Source organism: Cebus imitator, unplaced genomic scaffold (assembly GCF_001604975.1).
Source record: "Cebus imitator isolate Cc_AM_T3 unplaced genomic scaffold, Cebus_imitator-1.0 Scaffold311, whole genome shotgun sequence".
In the NCBI taxonomy this organism is placed as follows: Eukaryota; Metazoa; Chordata; class Mammalia; order Primates; family Cebidae; genus Cebus; species Cebus imitator.
This window is the reverse complement of record NW_016107626.1, coordinates 3,932,594-3,947,749: the sequence shown is the minus strand read 5'-3', so window position 1 is coordinate 3,947,749 and position 15,156 is coordinate 3,932,594. Positions and strand designations below refer to the sequence as shown.

Sequence of the window (15,156 nt, the reverse complement as noted above, 5' to 3'; positions counted from 1 at the left end):
GCGGCGGGCGGCGAGGCGGGCGCTGAGGGCGCGGGCGGCGGGGACGCGGCGCCGGGCGAGCCGGGGCTGAGCTTCACGACCACCGACCTGAGCCTGGTGGAGATGACGGAGGTGGAGTACACGCAGCTGCAGCACATCCTCTACTCGCACATGGAGGCGGCGGCCGACGGCGAGCTCGAGACGCGCCTCAACTCGGCGCTGCTGGCGGCGGCGGGCCCGGGCGCGGGCGGCTTCGCGGCGGGCGGGCTGGGGGGCGCGGCGCCCGTGTACCCCGTGCTGTGCCCGCCCGCGCTGGCGGCCGACGCGCCCTGCCTGGGCCACATCGACTTCCAGGAGCTGCGCATGATGCTGCTGAGCGAGGCGGGCGCGGCGGAGAAGACGCCGGGCGGCGGGGACGGGGCGCGGGCCCGGGCGGACGGCGCCAAGGAGGGCGCGGCGGCGGGCGCGGCGGGACCCGAGGCGGCGCCCGAGGCCCGGGCCAAGCCGGCCGTGCGCGTCCGCCTGGAGGACCGCTTCAACAGCATCCCCGCCGAGCCGCCGCCCGCGCCGCGCGGCCCCGAGCCCTCCGAGCCGGGCGTGGCGCTCAACAAGTGCGTGCCCGGCGGCCGGGGGCTGGCGGGGCCCGGGTGGAGGCCGGGGCCGGGGCGGAGGCGAAGGGGGTCCCGCTGCGCACGCCCCCATCCTGCCCTCCCTGCCGCAGGGGGCGCAGGCCCCACCGGGTCTGGGGCCGCCCCGAAGGGCTGTGTGCGCGGTGCGGGCCCCGGGGAGCAGGCACTCCCGGGAGCTGAACAGCCCTGGTGGCGCCGCCTGGAGAGACGGGCCGAGCGCGCCGGTGGCGCTCCTAGTTGTAGGGAAGCGTGGGAAGGACCGACGCGCCTTTGCAGGCTTTGAGCTCTAAAATGAAGCTCCAGCCTGCAGCCGCCCCCTTGTCGACCCCCAGGGATGGCTGCGGAGGGGCTGAGTCCGCAGTTTTCTGCTCGTCCCAACCTGTGTTGCCCATGTTGGCCAGATGGAGGATGGCGAAAGTGAGATTGGTGTCAGGATGTGCTGAGAGCGGGGAGGTGAGGCGGGCTTGCTTCCCGCCAGCACTAGGTGACAGTTTTGCACAGAGGTTTCCGGGGTGAGAGAGGAGCTGCTGTCCGGAAAACTGGCCAGAGCCGTTAGACTGGGTTGGCGGATGGATGCTTGTGTGCCACCTGCTCCTGACTTTCTGGGCTTGCTTCTGTCTTGGCAGTTTGGTAACTCTCATTCGCCATCCATCTGAATTAGTGAATGTCCCTCTTCATCAGCAACAAAACAAATGTACAACATTAGTGAAGAATAAACCTGCCGCCTCAGCTACTGCTTTGCAGTTCACCTACCCGCTGTTTACTGCGAATGCTTGCTCCGCTAGTGGAAATTCTAGTCTGTCACAGACACAGGTAAAGAACATGATTTGTGAAGCTTTGCTCTTTTGTATTAAATGGGTAAATTTTAACTTAGTTTGTTTAGGTCCCAAGTGCTTTTTTTTCTCCTTCAGTTACCTTAGCCTTTTGAGCCAGGCATAGAGACTCAAAAGCCTGTAATCCCAGCACCTTGGGAGGCCGAGTCAGTGGATCATTTGAGGTCGGGAGTTCGAGACCAGCCTGGCCAACATGGTGAAACCCTGTCTCTACTAAAAATACAAAAATTAACCAGACGGTAGTGGCGGTCACTTGTAATCCCAGCTACTCAGGAGGCTGAGGCAGGAGAATAGCTTGAACCTGGGAGGCAGAGGTCTCAGCTGAAATTGCACCATGGCACTTCAGTCTGGGCAACAGAGTGAGACCCTGTCTCAAAGAAAAAAAAAAAAAACTGTAAAAGTTGAGTATTTATGTGGTATGGGAATCTTTTTAAATCCTCAATGCAACTAAAGTTCTTCAAATCACATATTAGTAGCTTTGATGTTTGTTAAGTGCATTTTATTTGTGCAGTAAAGAGGAGATTAGCCACATGCTGATAAAATTCCTGTTGCTTCATTTTTTCCAGAGTTCTAGTAACTCATGTTCTATACTTGAAGCTGCCAAGCACCAGGATATTGGATTGCCCAGAGCATTTTCTTTCTGTTATCAGCAAGAAATCGAATCCACTAAACAGACATTAGGTAGTAGAAACAAAGCTTTGCCTGAGCAAGTCTGGATTAAAGTGGGAGGTAAGCAGCGAAGCGGCAGGCCGCGGGAGCCTTGTCCTCCTGACCAAGCCCTGTGGCTGATGGCGCTTTGGCCTTGGGGGGCAGGGGAGAGAGATGGTTTGTACACAGGGGAAACAGTCTGTGTATCTCAGGGATCTGTCCACCTGCTTCCCTGTCATGTCACTGTAAACGTTCTGAGTCTCAACGATAATTAACCTTGGTGTGGGCACGTGGAGTTGGAGGGCTTTTTCTTGACAGTAAAGTGATAGACTTCAATAAATTTCCAGTTATCTTCAAGTTTCTCAAAGCACTTTATAGTTTGTTTTTTGAGACGGAGTCTCACTGTCACCAGGCTGGAGTGCAGTGGTGCAATCTCAGCTCACTGCAACCTCCACCTCCTGGGTTCAAGCAATTCTCCTGCCTCAGCCTCCCGAGTAGCTGGGACTAGAGGCGCATGCCACCATACCCAGTTAATTTTTGTATTTTTAGTAGAGACCGGGTTTCACCATGTTGGCCAGGATGGTCTTGATCTCTTGACCTCATGATCCGCCCGCCTTGGCCTCCCACAATTCTGGGATTACAGGTGTGAGCCGCCGCGCCTGGCCTATAGTTTTTTATTATCCTTATTTTATACTCCATGAGTGAGGCAGGCAGCTGACATCTGCCAAAAGGCTTTGGTAGGTGGATGCTAGTAGGTGGGTCCTGGCCACGAGCAAGAGGCTGTAAGGTGACACGGACAGTTTGGAAATAGAGACACTGCTGGGGGCGCTGCTGTGCTCACCTGTGTAGTCCCTTCTGCCCTGGAAAGCGATGGTGACGTTACCTGATTAAAAGAACACTCCTTACACTCAGTTTTCAAGAGTTGGTGAAGACACGATGGGGAGGGAGAGCTGCCGCCTTCTCCTGTGTCAGTCACCCCCTTTTGCCCCCTGCGGCGTTTTATGCCAGAGTAGATGTTCACATTGGTAAGATACAGACATGAGTATTGAAGTAGCTTCGTGCTGACTACTCAGGTTAAGGAATGAAATATCACCAACACGACTGAGTTCCTGTCTCCGTCCCCCCGAAATCATCATCCTTCCAAAATGTGTGCTTTGTGTGGCGTACGCCTGCACGTCCGCGCACCTGCCAGTCGCGTGCCTGCAGATCTTTGATGCATGCAGTTCCGCGTGTGCACGTGTGGCGTGGCGTGTTGCGCAGCAGTAGGGCTCCCACAGTGCTGCTGACTGCCTTGGGGAGGAGAGCTGCTTCTGAAGCAAGGGCAGAACTCAGCTGCTTCAGTTTTGTTCTCTTCTGAGCATTGCAGTAAAAATATTGTCAGAATGATTTTTTTTCTTTTTGTTCTTAGAATAATTGTATATAAAGAAAATATTTTTGGGAGGAAATGCGTCCAGGTGTTTTTTGTTTGTTTTTTTAACCATCTGACTTTCAGAAAAAGTGAACAACTTCTTGGTTTCTATATTCATAGCTAACACCTGCTGATTAAAAAGGGGGACTTTTGATGACGTCATATTGGTTGCATAGCACTCGGAAGGCGTCTTTACTTTGACGATTGGTTTTTGTTAGCCTTGTTGTATAAAATAGACTTGGAGCTTCACGTTCCTGCTGACACCGAGCGGCTGCAGTCGGACAGCCTGGTTCACTTCGTGCTGCTTTCCCAGTAATGTTTATATCTTGGATTGAAAAGGCCAAAAGTATATTCAGCATTAATTGAGATGAAAATAAAAAATTAAAAACTGCTTTTTTTCTTCTTTTGCAAAGAAGAAGCGCTATGCAAACAAGCACTAAATAAGAGGAATCGGAGTAGAATGCGTCAGTTGGACACAAATGTAGAACGAAGAGCCCTTGGAGAGATTCAGAATGTGGGCGAAGGTGCCGCAGCCACGCAGGGCGCTTGGCCGTCCTCGGAGTCCTCACAGTCCAACCTGGGGGAGCAGGCCCAGAGCGGGCCCCAGGGAGGAAGGTCTCAGCGTAGGGAGAGGCATAACCGAATGGAAAGAGATAGAAGGTAATGCATGCGCCGGCTCCTCAGGCTGACTTGCATATGGTTACCTTAGTCAGGCGTGGTTATCACAGACAAAACAACCCTTAGCCGTTTCTGTGTTCAGAGGGAGGAGAGGGGGTAGGAGCGCCATTAACTTTCCCAGATGGATCAGGGATCCCCCAGACTGTGCCAGGCTCACTGCTCACTAGGAGGACTCCTGGGACTGGACGTGCAGTCACTCTCAGGCTGTGACTTGTCAAGGAGAAAGGCTGCCAGGCAAGATCGCAAAGCCACGTGGGGAGGAGGCAGGAGACCGGGTGCCAGCTTCTGAGAGCACGCTGTGCAACCAGGCACGCAGCCCAATGCCCCCAGCTGTGTGGTCTGGAAACGTGGGTGAGGTGTTGCCAACGAGGAGAGCTCGACAGAAACCAGAGGCCTGTCCCCCATTAGGAAGGCGGGGGTCCAGCGTCAGCCATGTTGTTCGCACAGCGCAGGTCCTGTGAGCCGTTCTTAACTCATCTCCCCGAATCTGGGCTCCCAGGCTGTAGGGGGCTAGCCTTGCACGCAGGCGTTTCAGAGGAGAGCGGCCAGGCAGTGACAGTAAGTGCTGCTTACCAGCCAGCGGTTCTGCAGGTTTTGCCTGGTTCTTCTTAAGATTGCTGGGAAGGAGGAGGTTAAAATTGTTATTTAAGTGGTTTTGTCTGTGGATTTTATTTGTCGTATCCTTCTGTGTAGATGTAAGGAGTGGTTAATTTTTTTCTATTATAATTGGGTTTTCATGCAACGTTTCCCTAATCTATAATTAATTAATTATGTAATTTATTGAGTATTGGTACTGTGTACCAGTTTCTGTTTTACGTTCAGGAAATAAATAGCAGCAAGTGAGAAAAGTACTGGAGCTTGAAGCTCCAAGGTTGAATGTCGGGCAAGGCAGTTTCTTTTCAAGGGATCTATTCAAACTAGCTAGGGCCTGGTGCAGTGTCTCACACCTGTAATCCCAGCACTTTGGGAGGCCGAGGTGGGAGGACTGCTGGAGCCCAGGAGTTTGAGACAAGCCTGGGCAATATAGCAAGACCCCGTCTCTAAAGAAAAACCAAAATATTAGTGGTGGCGGTGGCGCACAGCTGTAGTCCCAGCTGCTTGGGAGGCTAAGGTGTGAGAGGATTGCTTGAGCCCGCGAGGTCAACGCTGCAGTCGGCCATGATCATGCCACTGCCCTCCAGCCTGGGCCACAAAGTGAGACCCGTCTCAAAAAAAGGAAAAGAAAAAAGCTAGCTAGATAACTTTTATGATACTTAACCACACAGACTAAGGACTTCCCTGAACCTACTGTGAATCATGAAGGGCATTGCACCTGCTCTGATGTTTATTTCAGACATTTATTGAGTACCTGCTGTGTGGAAAGCCTTAGACCTTGTGTTGATAGTTTGAAAGTTTGACCTCCAGCTCTACTGCACAAACTTGTGGTTAGAATTCAATGAGCTGATTAAGAGTGTTTGGCTCAGTAGGCCGGGCGCGGTGGCACAGGGCTGTAATCCCAGCACTTTGGGAGGCCGAGGCGGGCGGATCTCGAGGTCAGGTGTGCGAGACCAGCCTGGCCGACAGTGAAACCCCGTCTCTACAAAAAAATACAAAAAGTCAGCCGGGTGTGGTAGTGGGTCTGTAATCTCCACTACTTGGGAGGCTGAAGCAGGAGAATCGCTTGAACCTGGGAGGCAGAGGTTGCGGTGAGTTGAGATCACGCTGTTGCACTCCAGCCCGGGTGACAGTGTGAGATTCTGTCTCAAAAAAAAAAAAAAAAAAAAAGTTTGGCTCAATGCCTAGAAGTCCAGCTGCTCCTTTGACCTTGCAAAGTCTCATTAAAATTCTAAATGTATGGCAGTGAAGATGAGTGGCCAGGGCCATATTGAATCAGTTGCTCAGTATCTGCTTGTTTAGGACTTTGCGTGTTACTGAATATAACATGTAAAAGTTTAAGAAACCGTCTAATAACAAGATTCAAGTTGTTTAAATTGTCCCTACGAAGACTGAGTTTCAGGATTTTAACAGAGTGTTGGGCCGTGATCCGTTTTGAATCGGGACCTCTCAGAGAATCTGAAAGCTGTGCATGAGTTCGCAGTAGGGTATTTGGCCCGTGAGGGGCAAGTAATATCAGTCTTGAATGAGAGAGTAATCTGCCCAAAGAAAGCAGACACAAAATATTGCTTCCAGCTTCAGGGCCTTTGGAGCCATCCCTCATCCGGAGACTTGAACGTGGCCTGTGAGAAGTTAAATAGGGAAACTCCAGGGAGTATGAGGGACATGGGGCTGCAGTGGCACCCAAGGATGCTCTGGCATCCCGAAGGCTGTGCAGTGGCCGCCTCTAGACAAGGCCGTGGCAGAGCCGGGGGGCTTCCCGTGATGATGGCTGCCTCCACGGCACTCGGGGGCCAGGCTTCCTGAGCTCTGTTTCCCTCCAGTCCTAGAGAAACACTTTCACACGTTTGTTTTGCTCTGGCCTCTCATGGTGATGACTTTGGGTTTTGACTGTAGGCGCAGAATCCGCATTTGCTGTGATGAGTTGAATCTCTTAGTCCCATTCTGCAATGCCGAGACTGATAAGGCCACAACTCTGCAGTGGACCACAGCATTCCTGAAATATATCCAGGAAAGACATGGAGATTCTCTTAAAAAGGTTAGTGTTAGGCCAGGTGGATTTTCAGAATTTTACAAATTTTCCTTATCAATGTCCCTCTGTTTTCCTAAGGATAATTCAAACAATCCTTTGTTTCCTGGAATTGAGCATCAAATACGAAGTCCAGTATGAACAAAGCCCTGCTCGTTAATGATGTAACTTGTCGGCTGGGCGCAGTGGCTCACACCTGTAATCCCAGCATTTTGGGAGGCCGAGGTGGGCAGATCATAAGATCAGGAGATTGAGACCATCCTGGCCAACATGGTGAAACCCTGTCTCTACTAAAAATACAAAAATATTACCTGGGTGTGGTGCTGCGCACCTGTAATCCCAGCTTCTTGGGAGGCTGAGGCAGGAGAAGCGCTTGAACCAGGGAGTCAGAGGTTGCAGTGAGTCGAGATTGTGCCACTGTACTCCAGCCTGGCGACAAAGTGAGACTCCATCTCAAAAAAAAAAAAATGATGTAACTTGTTATTTATTAAAGTAATAGTCACAGCCTATGGGTATTACACTGCAGTGTGTAAATAACCGAAGAGTCAGTTGTCAGGTAGCAAATATGGCTTGACGGTTGTGTAGGACATGATTTTTGCCCTCAGAAAACCTTGTGAAAGGGATGAAAGCAAGAATAGGGAAACAAAAATCGGCCAGGCACAGTGGTTCATGTCTGTAATCCCAGCCCTTTGGGGGTTGAAGTAGGGGGATCTCTTGAGTCCAGAAGTTTGAGACCGGCCTGGGAAACATGGCAAGAACGACACCTCTACAAAAAATACAAAAATGAGCCCGGTGTGGTGGCGTACGCGGTGGTCCCAGCTGCTCAGGGGGCTGAGCGGGGAGGATCGATCGAGCCCGGGAGTTTGAGTTGAGATCGTATCACTGCACTCCAGCCTGGGCAACAGGGCAAGACCCTGCCCCATCCCCACCCCCAAAAAAGAAAGAAAAACAGAAATGCAGGTAAGTGTCAAATAGTCTGATCTGGACCTCAAGTGTGCCCAGAAGGTTTGTAAGAAACCTATTTCTGTGGACTGGGTGACTCAGAGGAGCTGGGGTGTTAGCGCCAACATCTCCAGTCCCTTGGGGCAGCCACCCTGCCTTGATCCTGTCTGTGTGGTCGTGGCAGTGGCCTGCAGCCAGCCGCCATGCCTGGCTGGAACCGGACGTGTGGTTTGAATGCGGGAGTTCTGTCAGCCCCTCGGTGGTCCAAAAGGAAGAAGGTGTCAGTCACAGGACTGGTTCTGGGCCCTGCCTTGGGGGGACCCGAGTTCCAGGTCCCGGTCTCAGTGTTGCAGTGGGCAGGGTGAGTGGCTCTTTGACCTTCCAGGAGTGAGCAGACCTTAGTGAAATACATGCGCAGTGTCCTGACTTTGTACCTGGTCAGAGCTGTGGCGGAGTTGCTGCTGTGGACTCAGGCAGGAGTCTCACTAGTGAACGAGCTAAGGTTGCCGCAGCAGACAGACAGCTGGTATTGTGGGAGCCTCTAGTCCCGGCTGCTCAGGAGGCTGAGGCAGGAGGATCATTGAACCTGGGAGGCAGAGGTTGTGGTGAGCCAAGAGGGTGACTCTGCACTCCAGCCTGGGTTGCAGAGCGAGACTCTGTCTCAAAAGAAGGGCTCCTGTGTCTTTGTCATGGGGGGACTGGAGAGAGGCCCCCCACAGCTGGGCTCTGTTGAGTGAGGGTCTCTTCACTTCAGCGCCACGTATTGGCTTACCTCGTCTCTCTTTTCTGTGTCCACATGACATTCACATCTTGTGAGTTGCATACTTTATTTTTATTATACATTTAATTGCATTATAAAGTGATACTAAGTTAAATGTATTCTAATTGGATCATTTATGGTTGTTTATGATTCAGTTACTCTTGAAGATTATTGTTAGAGGTAGACTGTTGGTATGTTTTGATAAAATAAAGCTTTTATGTTTTAAAAAATGCTTTAATGTTTTGGCTTTGTGTACCTGTTAGTAAATCATCATATAATTTACTCACGTAGGACGAAGGCATTTATAATTTTTGAAATTAAAAAACGTTAACTGTATGGTCAAAGATTAAGTAGACCAAATGCTATAGATATGCTCTTTTACATACATGATGTTTGCTGAATATTTCTGAAATGTAATTACATTGAACCTGATTACTTCTGGGTCACATTATTAGACCCACCAAGAAATAGGCTGAAGTCAAGTCAGTTCACCGTTTTCTCAGGGCATTAGAACATAAAAGGCCAAAACACATGGGTACTTATTGTTTCCTTTGTGATTTCCCGTTTACTTGCATGCATATTTTTGTTCTTAAAGATGCAATAATGAGAGTTTTAAGCGATTTCTCTGCATTATTTTAGTACACATTTCACTCAGCAGGTCTTTTCCAGGGTAACCAGGCACTGCTGAGGGTGCTGGGGTACCCTGGGCAAGACAGAGACATCTCGGGCACAGAGGGAGGCAGGGACAAGGAAATACGCAGACGGCGGGGGCAGGGCCTTGCGGGCGGAGGATGCTGCTGTGAGCCAACCTGGCGGGGGGCTGCTTTGGATTGGGTGGCTGAGGGAGGTGCCCAGCCAAGACCCAGTGATGATGGGGAGCTGGCAGCTGGGGCTTGGGGGCAGTAGGGTCTGAGGAGCGCCTACCTGCCTGCCAGCCAGCATTGCCAGGCAGGGCCCTGGGACAGGCTAGGGCCTGGTGAGGCCCAAGTCCTGAGGGTTGAGCGAGTGACAAGACCTGACCCACATCACCCCACTGTGGCTCGCTGGACGATGGCAGCCAGGTGATGGCCCTGGGGAGGAGGAAGGGCATGAGGCTGCTTGTGTTTGTGGCAGTATCAGACAGGGGTGCGATGGGAAAAAGGTGTCAGGATGACTTGGGGTTTGGCCTCAGGGGCTGTGTGGATGGGGCTGTTACTGAGAGGGAAGACTCAGAAGCAGGATCTCGGCATTCTGATGGGCATCAGGTGGGGACATCGGGAGGCAGGGGTACAGACAAGGGTGGGGCAGAGCCAGCAATCAGTGATTCACTTCACATCAGTTTCTTAGTGAACAGAGGAAGTACAGCGAACACCTGTACACTTATCCTTCTGTCTCAGCGATTAACATTTACCGTATTTACTTTGTATACATGCACAATTTCAAAGACATGAACCTTCATCTCTAAATATTTCTTCATAAATCTCCAAGAGGGGCTCACACCTGTAATTCCCCCACTTTGGGAGGCCGAGGCAGGCAGATCATGAGGTCAGGAGTTCAAGAGCATCCTGGCTAACATGGTGAAACCCCGTCTCTAATACAAAAAATTAGCTGGGCGTGGTGGTGGGCGCCTATAGTCCCAGCTGCTCAGGAGGCTGAGGCAGGAGAATCACTTGAACCCAGGAGGCGGAGGTTGCAGTGAGCTGAGATTGCGCCACTGCACTCCGGCCTGTTGACAAGAGTGAGACTCTGTCTCAAAAAAAAAAAAAAAAATCTCCAAAAGACAGGCCTTCCATGTAACCCCAGCACCATTATCACGCCTCACCAAGATGATAAGTCTTTTTTGTATCCTGTAAGGCACAGACTAGTCAGATTTGCCCAAAATGTTCTTTTGTTGCCACCATACCTGCCTAATTTTAATTTTTAATTTTCTTTTTTTGAGACAAGGTCTTGCTATCTCCCAGGCTGGAGTGCAGTAGCACAATTATGGCTCACTGCAGCCTCTGCCTCCTGGGCTCGAGGAATCCTGCCTCAGCCTCCTGAGTAGCCGGGACTACAGGTGTGTACCATCACGCCCAGCTAATTTTTTAATTTTCTGTAGGAATGGGGTTTTTGCCACGTTTCACAGCTGGGCTCATACTTCTGGGCTCAAGTGATCCTCCTGCCTCAGCCTCCCTAAGTGTTGGGACTATAGGCATGAGCCACCACACCCAGCCAAAATGTTCTACAAATGACTTCCATGGCTGTTTCTTCCCCGAAGCCCAGCACCCAGCCATGGATTATACGCCGCATTTGATGATGGTTTTCAGGTTCTTTGAGCTGCAAGAATCCCTCCCACAGCGATTTACTATGGCATTGATGCTTCGAAGCAATCAGGCCAGTTGTCTAGAGAATGCCGCACATTTCAGGTTTAGATGGCTCTATTTACTTTTGGTAATTTAAAATTTTGGTGTAATTTCAAACTTACAGAAAAATTGCAAGAACAGTATATGAAGCGCTCTCTGTAGGCTGGTCCAAGTTTGTTCCATTCTCTCTGTCAGTCCCAGCTTTTGGCAGCTTTCGGAGCTGTTTGATAGCTGCAGACACCGTGCTTCTTTATACCTAAATCCCTCTGGGTTTACTTTTTTTTTTTTTTTTTTTTTTCCAGACGGAGTCTTGCTCTGTTGCCCAGGCTGGAGTGTGGTGGTGTAGTCTCAGTTCACCTCAACCTCTGCCTTCCAGGTTCAATCGATTCTCCTGTCTCAGCCTCCCCAAGTAGCCGGGAATACAGGTGCCCGCCTCCACACCCGACTAATTTTTGTACTTTTAGTAGAGATCAGGTTTCACCATGTTGGTCAGGCTGGTCTCAAACTCCTGAGCTCAGGCGATCCGCCCTCCTTGGCCTCCCAAAGTGCTGGGATTACCAGCGTGAGCCACTGTGCCTGGCCTACCTATGGATTTTCATTCTCTTTTTGAACATGCCACTGGAGGGCCTCTCAGCCGCAGAGCGTGTGTAGCGTGTATGTGGCAAATGCTATGTCATGACCTGTTTTAAAAGTAAAGTATTGTGCCGGCTGCGGTGGCTTAATCCCAGCACTTTGGGAGGCCGAGGCAGGCGGATCACCTGAGATGAGGAGTTCGAGACCAGCCTGACCAACGTGGTGGAACCACATCTCTACTAAAAAGTACACAAGTTAGCCGTGTGTGGTGGTGTGTGCCTGTAGTCCCAGCTCCTCGGGAGGCTGAGGCAGGAGAATCACTTGAATCCAGGAGCTGGAGGTTGCAGTGAGCAGAGATTGAACTGTAGCAGGACGAGCTGCAGACAAAACTCTCGAACACCAGATTTCAAGAAGGACGTGGCTTTCTATGTGATTTTATAGAAAGATGATATGGAACTAAGTATGCTAGATATGATTGTGGAAGCAGTAAGTTATACTTCAGGCAGTAATTCTATAAACTAATATATGATTATATATAAAGGATTATGTAAAGGAAATAGCTGAGTAATAACACTATAAACTAAGATATTCTTCAGGAACTAATTGAGCCTGGGGTTTGCACAGCTGTCCATCCTCGGTGCGCATGTTGGGGGTTACCCACAGTTGAGACCCCACCATTATAATTGAGGCCTCTGTAAAAGAGGTGGTGTGATGGGAGCAAGCCCACCTGTCCCTGCCCTGCCGGCAGGGTACCACCAGGGTCTCCCCGAGGACAGAACCATCTCAGCGGGCGGCACCTCCACTGTGCTGGCCTTGAACCCTGAGTCTGTGGCAGTGCGGAAGGGAGTGAGTCACTGTGGGATGGGGGTAGATGCCCCTGACTTGTTAATGGTTGAAACTTTTTTTAATTCATTTTTTGAGATGGAGTTTCACACTTGTTGCCCAGGCTGGAGTGCAATGGCATGATCTTGGCTTACTGTAACCTCCACCTCCCAAGTTCAAGCAATTCTCGTGCCTCAGCCTCCTAAGCTGGGATTACAGGCATGTGCCATTATGTCCAGATTATTTTGTATTTTTAATAAAGATGAGGTTTTACCATATTGGTCAGGCTGGTCTTGAACACCTGACCTCAGGTGTTCCACTCCCCTCAGGTGATCCAGTCCCCTCAGCCTCCCAAACTGCTGGGATTACAGGCACGAGCCACTGCGCCTGGCCTGACACATTTAATATCTACACTCTACTTTCTCTCAAATTCTGGGTTTACACATTTATTAGCTAGAGCCTGTTAATGGTTGAAACATTCATGTGATGTATATTTTACTACAATAAAATCAATACAGTGAGGCCAGATATTCTGCGTACTGGAAAAATTAAATAAAAATACATGTACAGTGTAACCGCTATTTGGAAAAAAAATGTTGAAATCTGTTTATCATATAAACCCCCTTGTGAGGGATGACATGAATTTGTGAATGATGCCTTAAAACAGTGTATTTTAAAATCATTTACCTAGCTCTTAATTTAAACCTTTTGCACATTGGAAGACAGCAGTTTTCACGTCTATGAATTCAGTATATTAACAACCACTTCTTAACTTTAGGAATTTGAGAGTGTATTTTGCGGTAAAACTGGCCGAAGGCTAAAGCTGACCAGACCGGACTCCTTGGGGACCTGCCCTGCACAGGGCAGTCTGCAGAGTAGCCCCCCGATGGAGATCAAGTGATCGGACTGAAGGAATCCTTTGGGAATGAACAGCCGTTCCTTTGTGACCCACGCATGTTTTCCACAGCCCTGGAATTCTGCTCCGATAGTCTGACTCGAAAGGGACGTGACTCAGGCTGACGGGACTCCGGAAGGGACTTTGAGAGCACATTTTCTAAAGATATTTATCTAGAACCAAATACTTACCCATTAATGTCCTCTTAGACCACTTGGGGAGGAAGCCATCTTGATAATTAGTAAGTATTTTTTTCAATTACCCGATTCCATCATGTTTTCTTAACATGATAACTTCAACATTAGCATCCTTTGTACTTTCTGTAGTCTGAAAAGGTACATTGCTTTTTATTTATCTTATTTACATTTTAAATATGCCCCTTTAGCAATTGGAACAAGTTAAATTGTTAACTAAAAACAGTTTGGAAATTTTATTGGTTCTATCACACCCCCTCGTAATGATTTTGAGTCACATGGTGCTGCATTGCAACAGGCAGGACCATTGTAAACCTTTTTGCTAAACATTTTCCAGATAACTTGCTTTAAAGCTCTTTTGCCCACAAATGAAATATCTCGGTAGATTACCTAAAGGCCCACTCATTTTCCTATCGAGAGTCATTACTTAGGTGAAATACACTGGTATTTGGAATTGAGTTTTTAAATGAGTGGCTTTATTTATGACAACAGATAATACCAGTAGACGCTAGCGTGCCAGAGTCACCTGCGCTCAATACTGTTGACTGGAGATGTGAGTTTGCACACTAACATCAGACTAGATCTTTGTATGGGAGAGGATTTACTGTACATTAAATTCTTTATTTTTTGTTACTCTGTAGCCAGTCATTAATCTGAAGATTTAATGTATCATTTTATTGGGATGAGATCATAGTCTTTACACAATGCTATGTAAACAAGTTACTGAAGATGTTTCATCTCACGGAATTGTACAAACATTCTATGTATACACCCTGCCTTCTTGCAAGCGCTGGGCTTGCAGACTGGATTAGCTGCGGCCTCCTGAGGCACAGTCTTGGGCGGCAGCCCGCTCTCCGGGACGTGGCCGGCCTGCCACACCGCCCGCTCCTTGGTGGCCACTCTGCTTTGTCAGGCGTCCTCGTCACTTGCTTGCTTCCTTCCGATGGATTTTATGAGCTTCTAGAGCCAGATTTTTCCCTGACCCCTCCCATCACGGCTCCTTGGCAGGCTGAGGTGTCACAGATCCCCGGAGTCCCCTGGGCCCCGACGGCGCCTGGAAGCCCCGGGTCCCCGGGAGGCCCAGGCTCACCGGGAGCACCGTCCTGGCCGTCCTTGCTGCTGCCGGGCACGCCTTGGGGTCCTTGGGACAGAGCAGAGGGTGAGTTCAGCTGCAGCCCGACCGAAGGCAGTGGGAACTGGCGTCCAGCTGCAGGCAAGCCCTGCTTTTCCGCCAGCTCAGTCTTGGCTTGAGGGGAGGTCACGGGTGCCGGTGGGGTGGCGCTGGCTGGCATGAGTGCGCCAAAAAGGCCAGGTGTGGCCAGCCCCAGGCGGGGTGCGGAGCCATCTTAAGGGACACCCACACTCTGACTTGGACGGGTTTTATGGGGCTGTGTGAGTGGGCAGTAGCTCTGGAGAGGGCAGGGCCTCTGGGAGGGAGGCTGTGAGCTGGCTTTGGTCAACGATGATGGTGGAATTCGGGGGGTGTGAAGGAAGGGCGAGCGGCTGCCTAAGTGGGGTAACAGGGTAATTCACTGAGAAGAGGTGACAGAGTCCAGAATGGTGTGGTTGGGGCACAGCCAGGAGGCTGATGCCCAGCAGGGAGAGCAACACAGACCCTGTTCAGAGCCACACAGGTAGAGACGGAGCTGGGAGCCTGGGATACCTGCACATTTGGACACCAGGTAGAGGCAGAGCTAGGTCAGCAAAGGAGAGCCCAGGAGCATGGGGCACCAAAAAAGTGGTGTGAGTGCGGGAAGAGAGGGCTCCAGGGCACCCAGGGAGAGGGGTGAGTGAGGAGAGGAGAGGGGAGGGCTCCAGGGCACCCAGGGAGAGGGGTGAGTGAGGAGAGGA

General features: G+C 50.5%; 1 protein-coding gene across 1 annotated transcript; it reads left to right on the top strand.

Annotated features, from left to right (window-relative positions):
- The first annotated feature begins 6 nt into the window (after positions 1–6).
- TCFL5 (transcription factor like 5) lies at positions 7–13,938 on the top strand. The gene is made up of 6 exons (XM_017503498.2): positions 7–590; positions 1,235–1,421; positions 2,008–2,170; positions 3,911–4,157; positions 6,666–6,807; positions 12,995–13,938. Exons 1-6 carry the CDS (start codon positions 103–105, stop codon positions 13,115–13,117), a joined length of 1,350 nt encoding a protein of 449 aa, XP_017358987.1. The 5' UTR covers positions 7–102; the 3' UTR covers positions 13,118–13,938.
- Positions 13,939–15,156: the final 1,218 nt, after the last annotated feature.

Bases quoted from the DNA above. Each gene is read 5' to 3' on its own strand.
- TCFL5 (XM_017503498.2), top strand. From the start codon at position 103: ATGACGGAGGTGGAGTACACGCAGCTGCAGCACATCCTCTACTCGCAC. The intron at 1,422-2,007 runs GTAAAGAACATG...CATTTTTTCCAG, and splicing joins CTAGTCTGTCACAGACACAG to AGTTCTAGTAACTCATGTTC. The intron at 2,171-3,910 runs GTAAGCAGCGAA...TCTTTTGCAAAG, and splicing joins AGTCTGGATTAAAGTGGGAG to AAGAAGCGCTATGCAAACAA.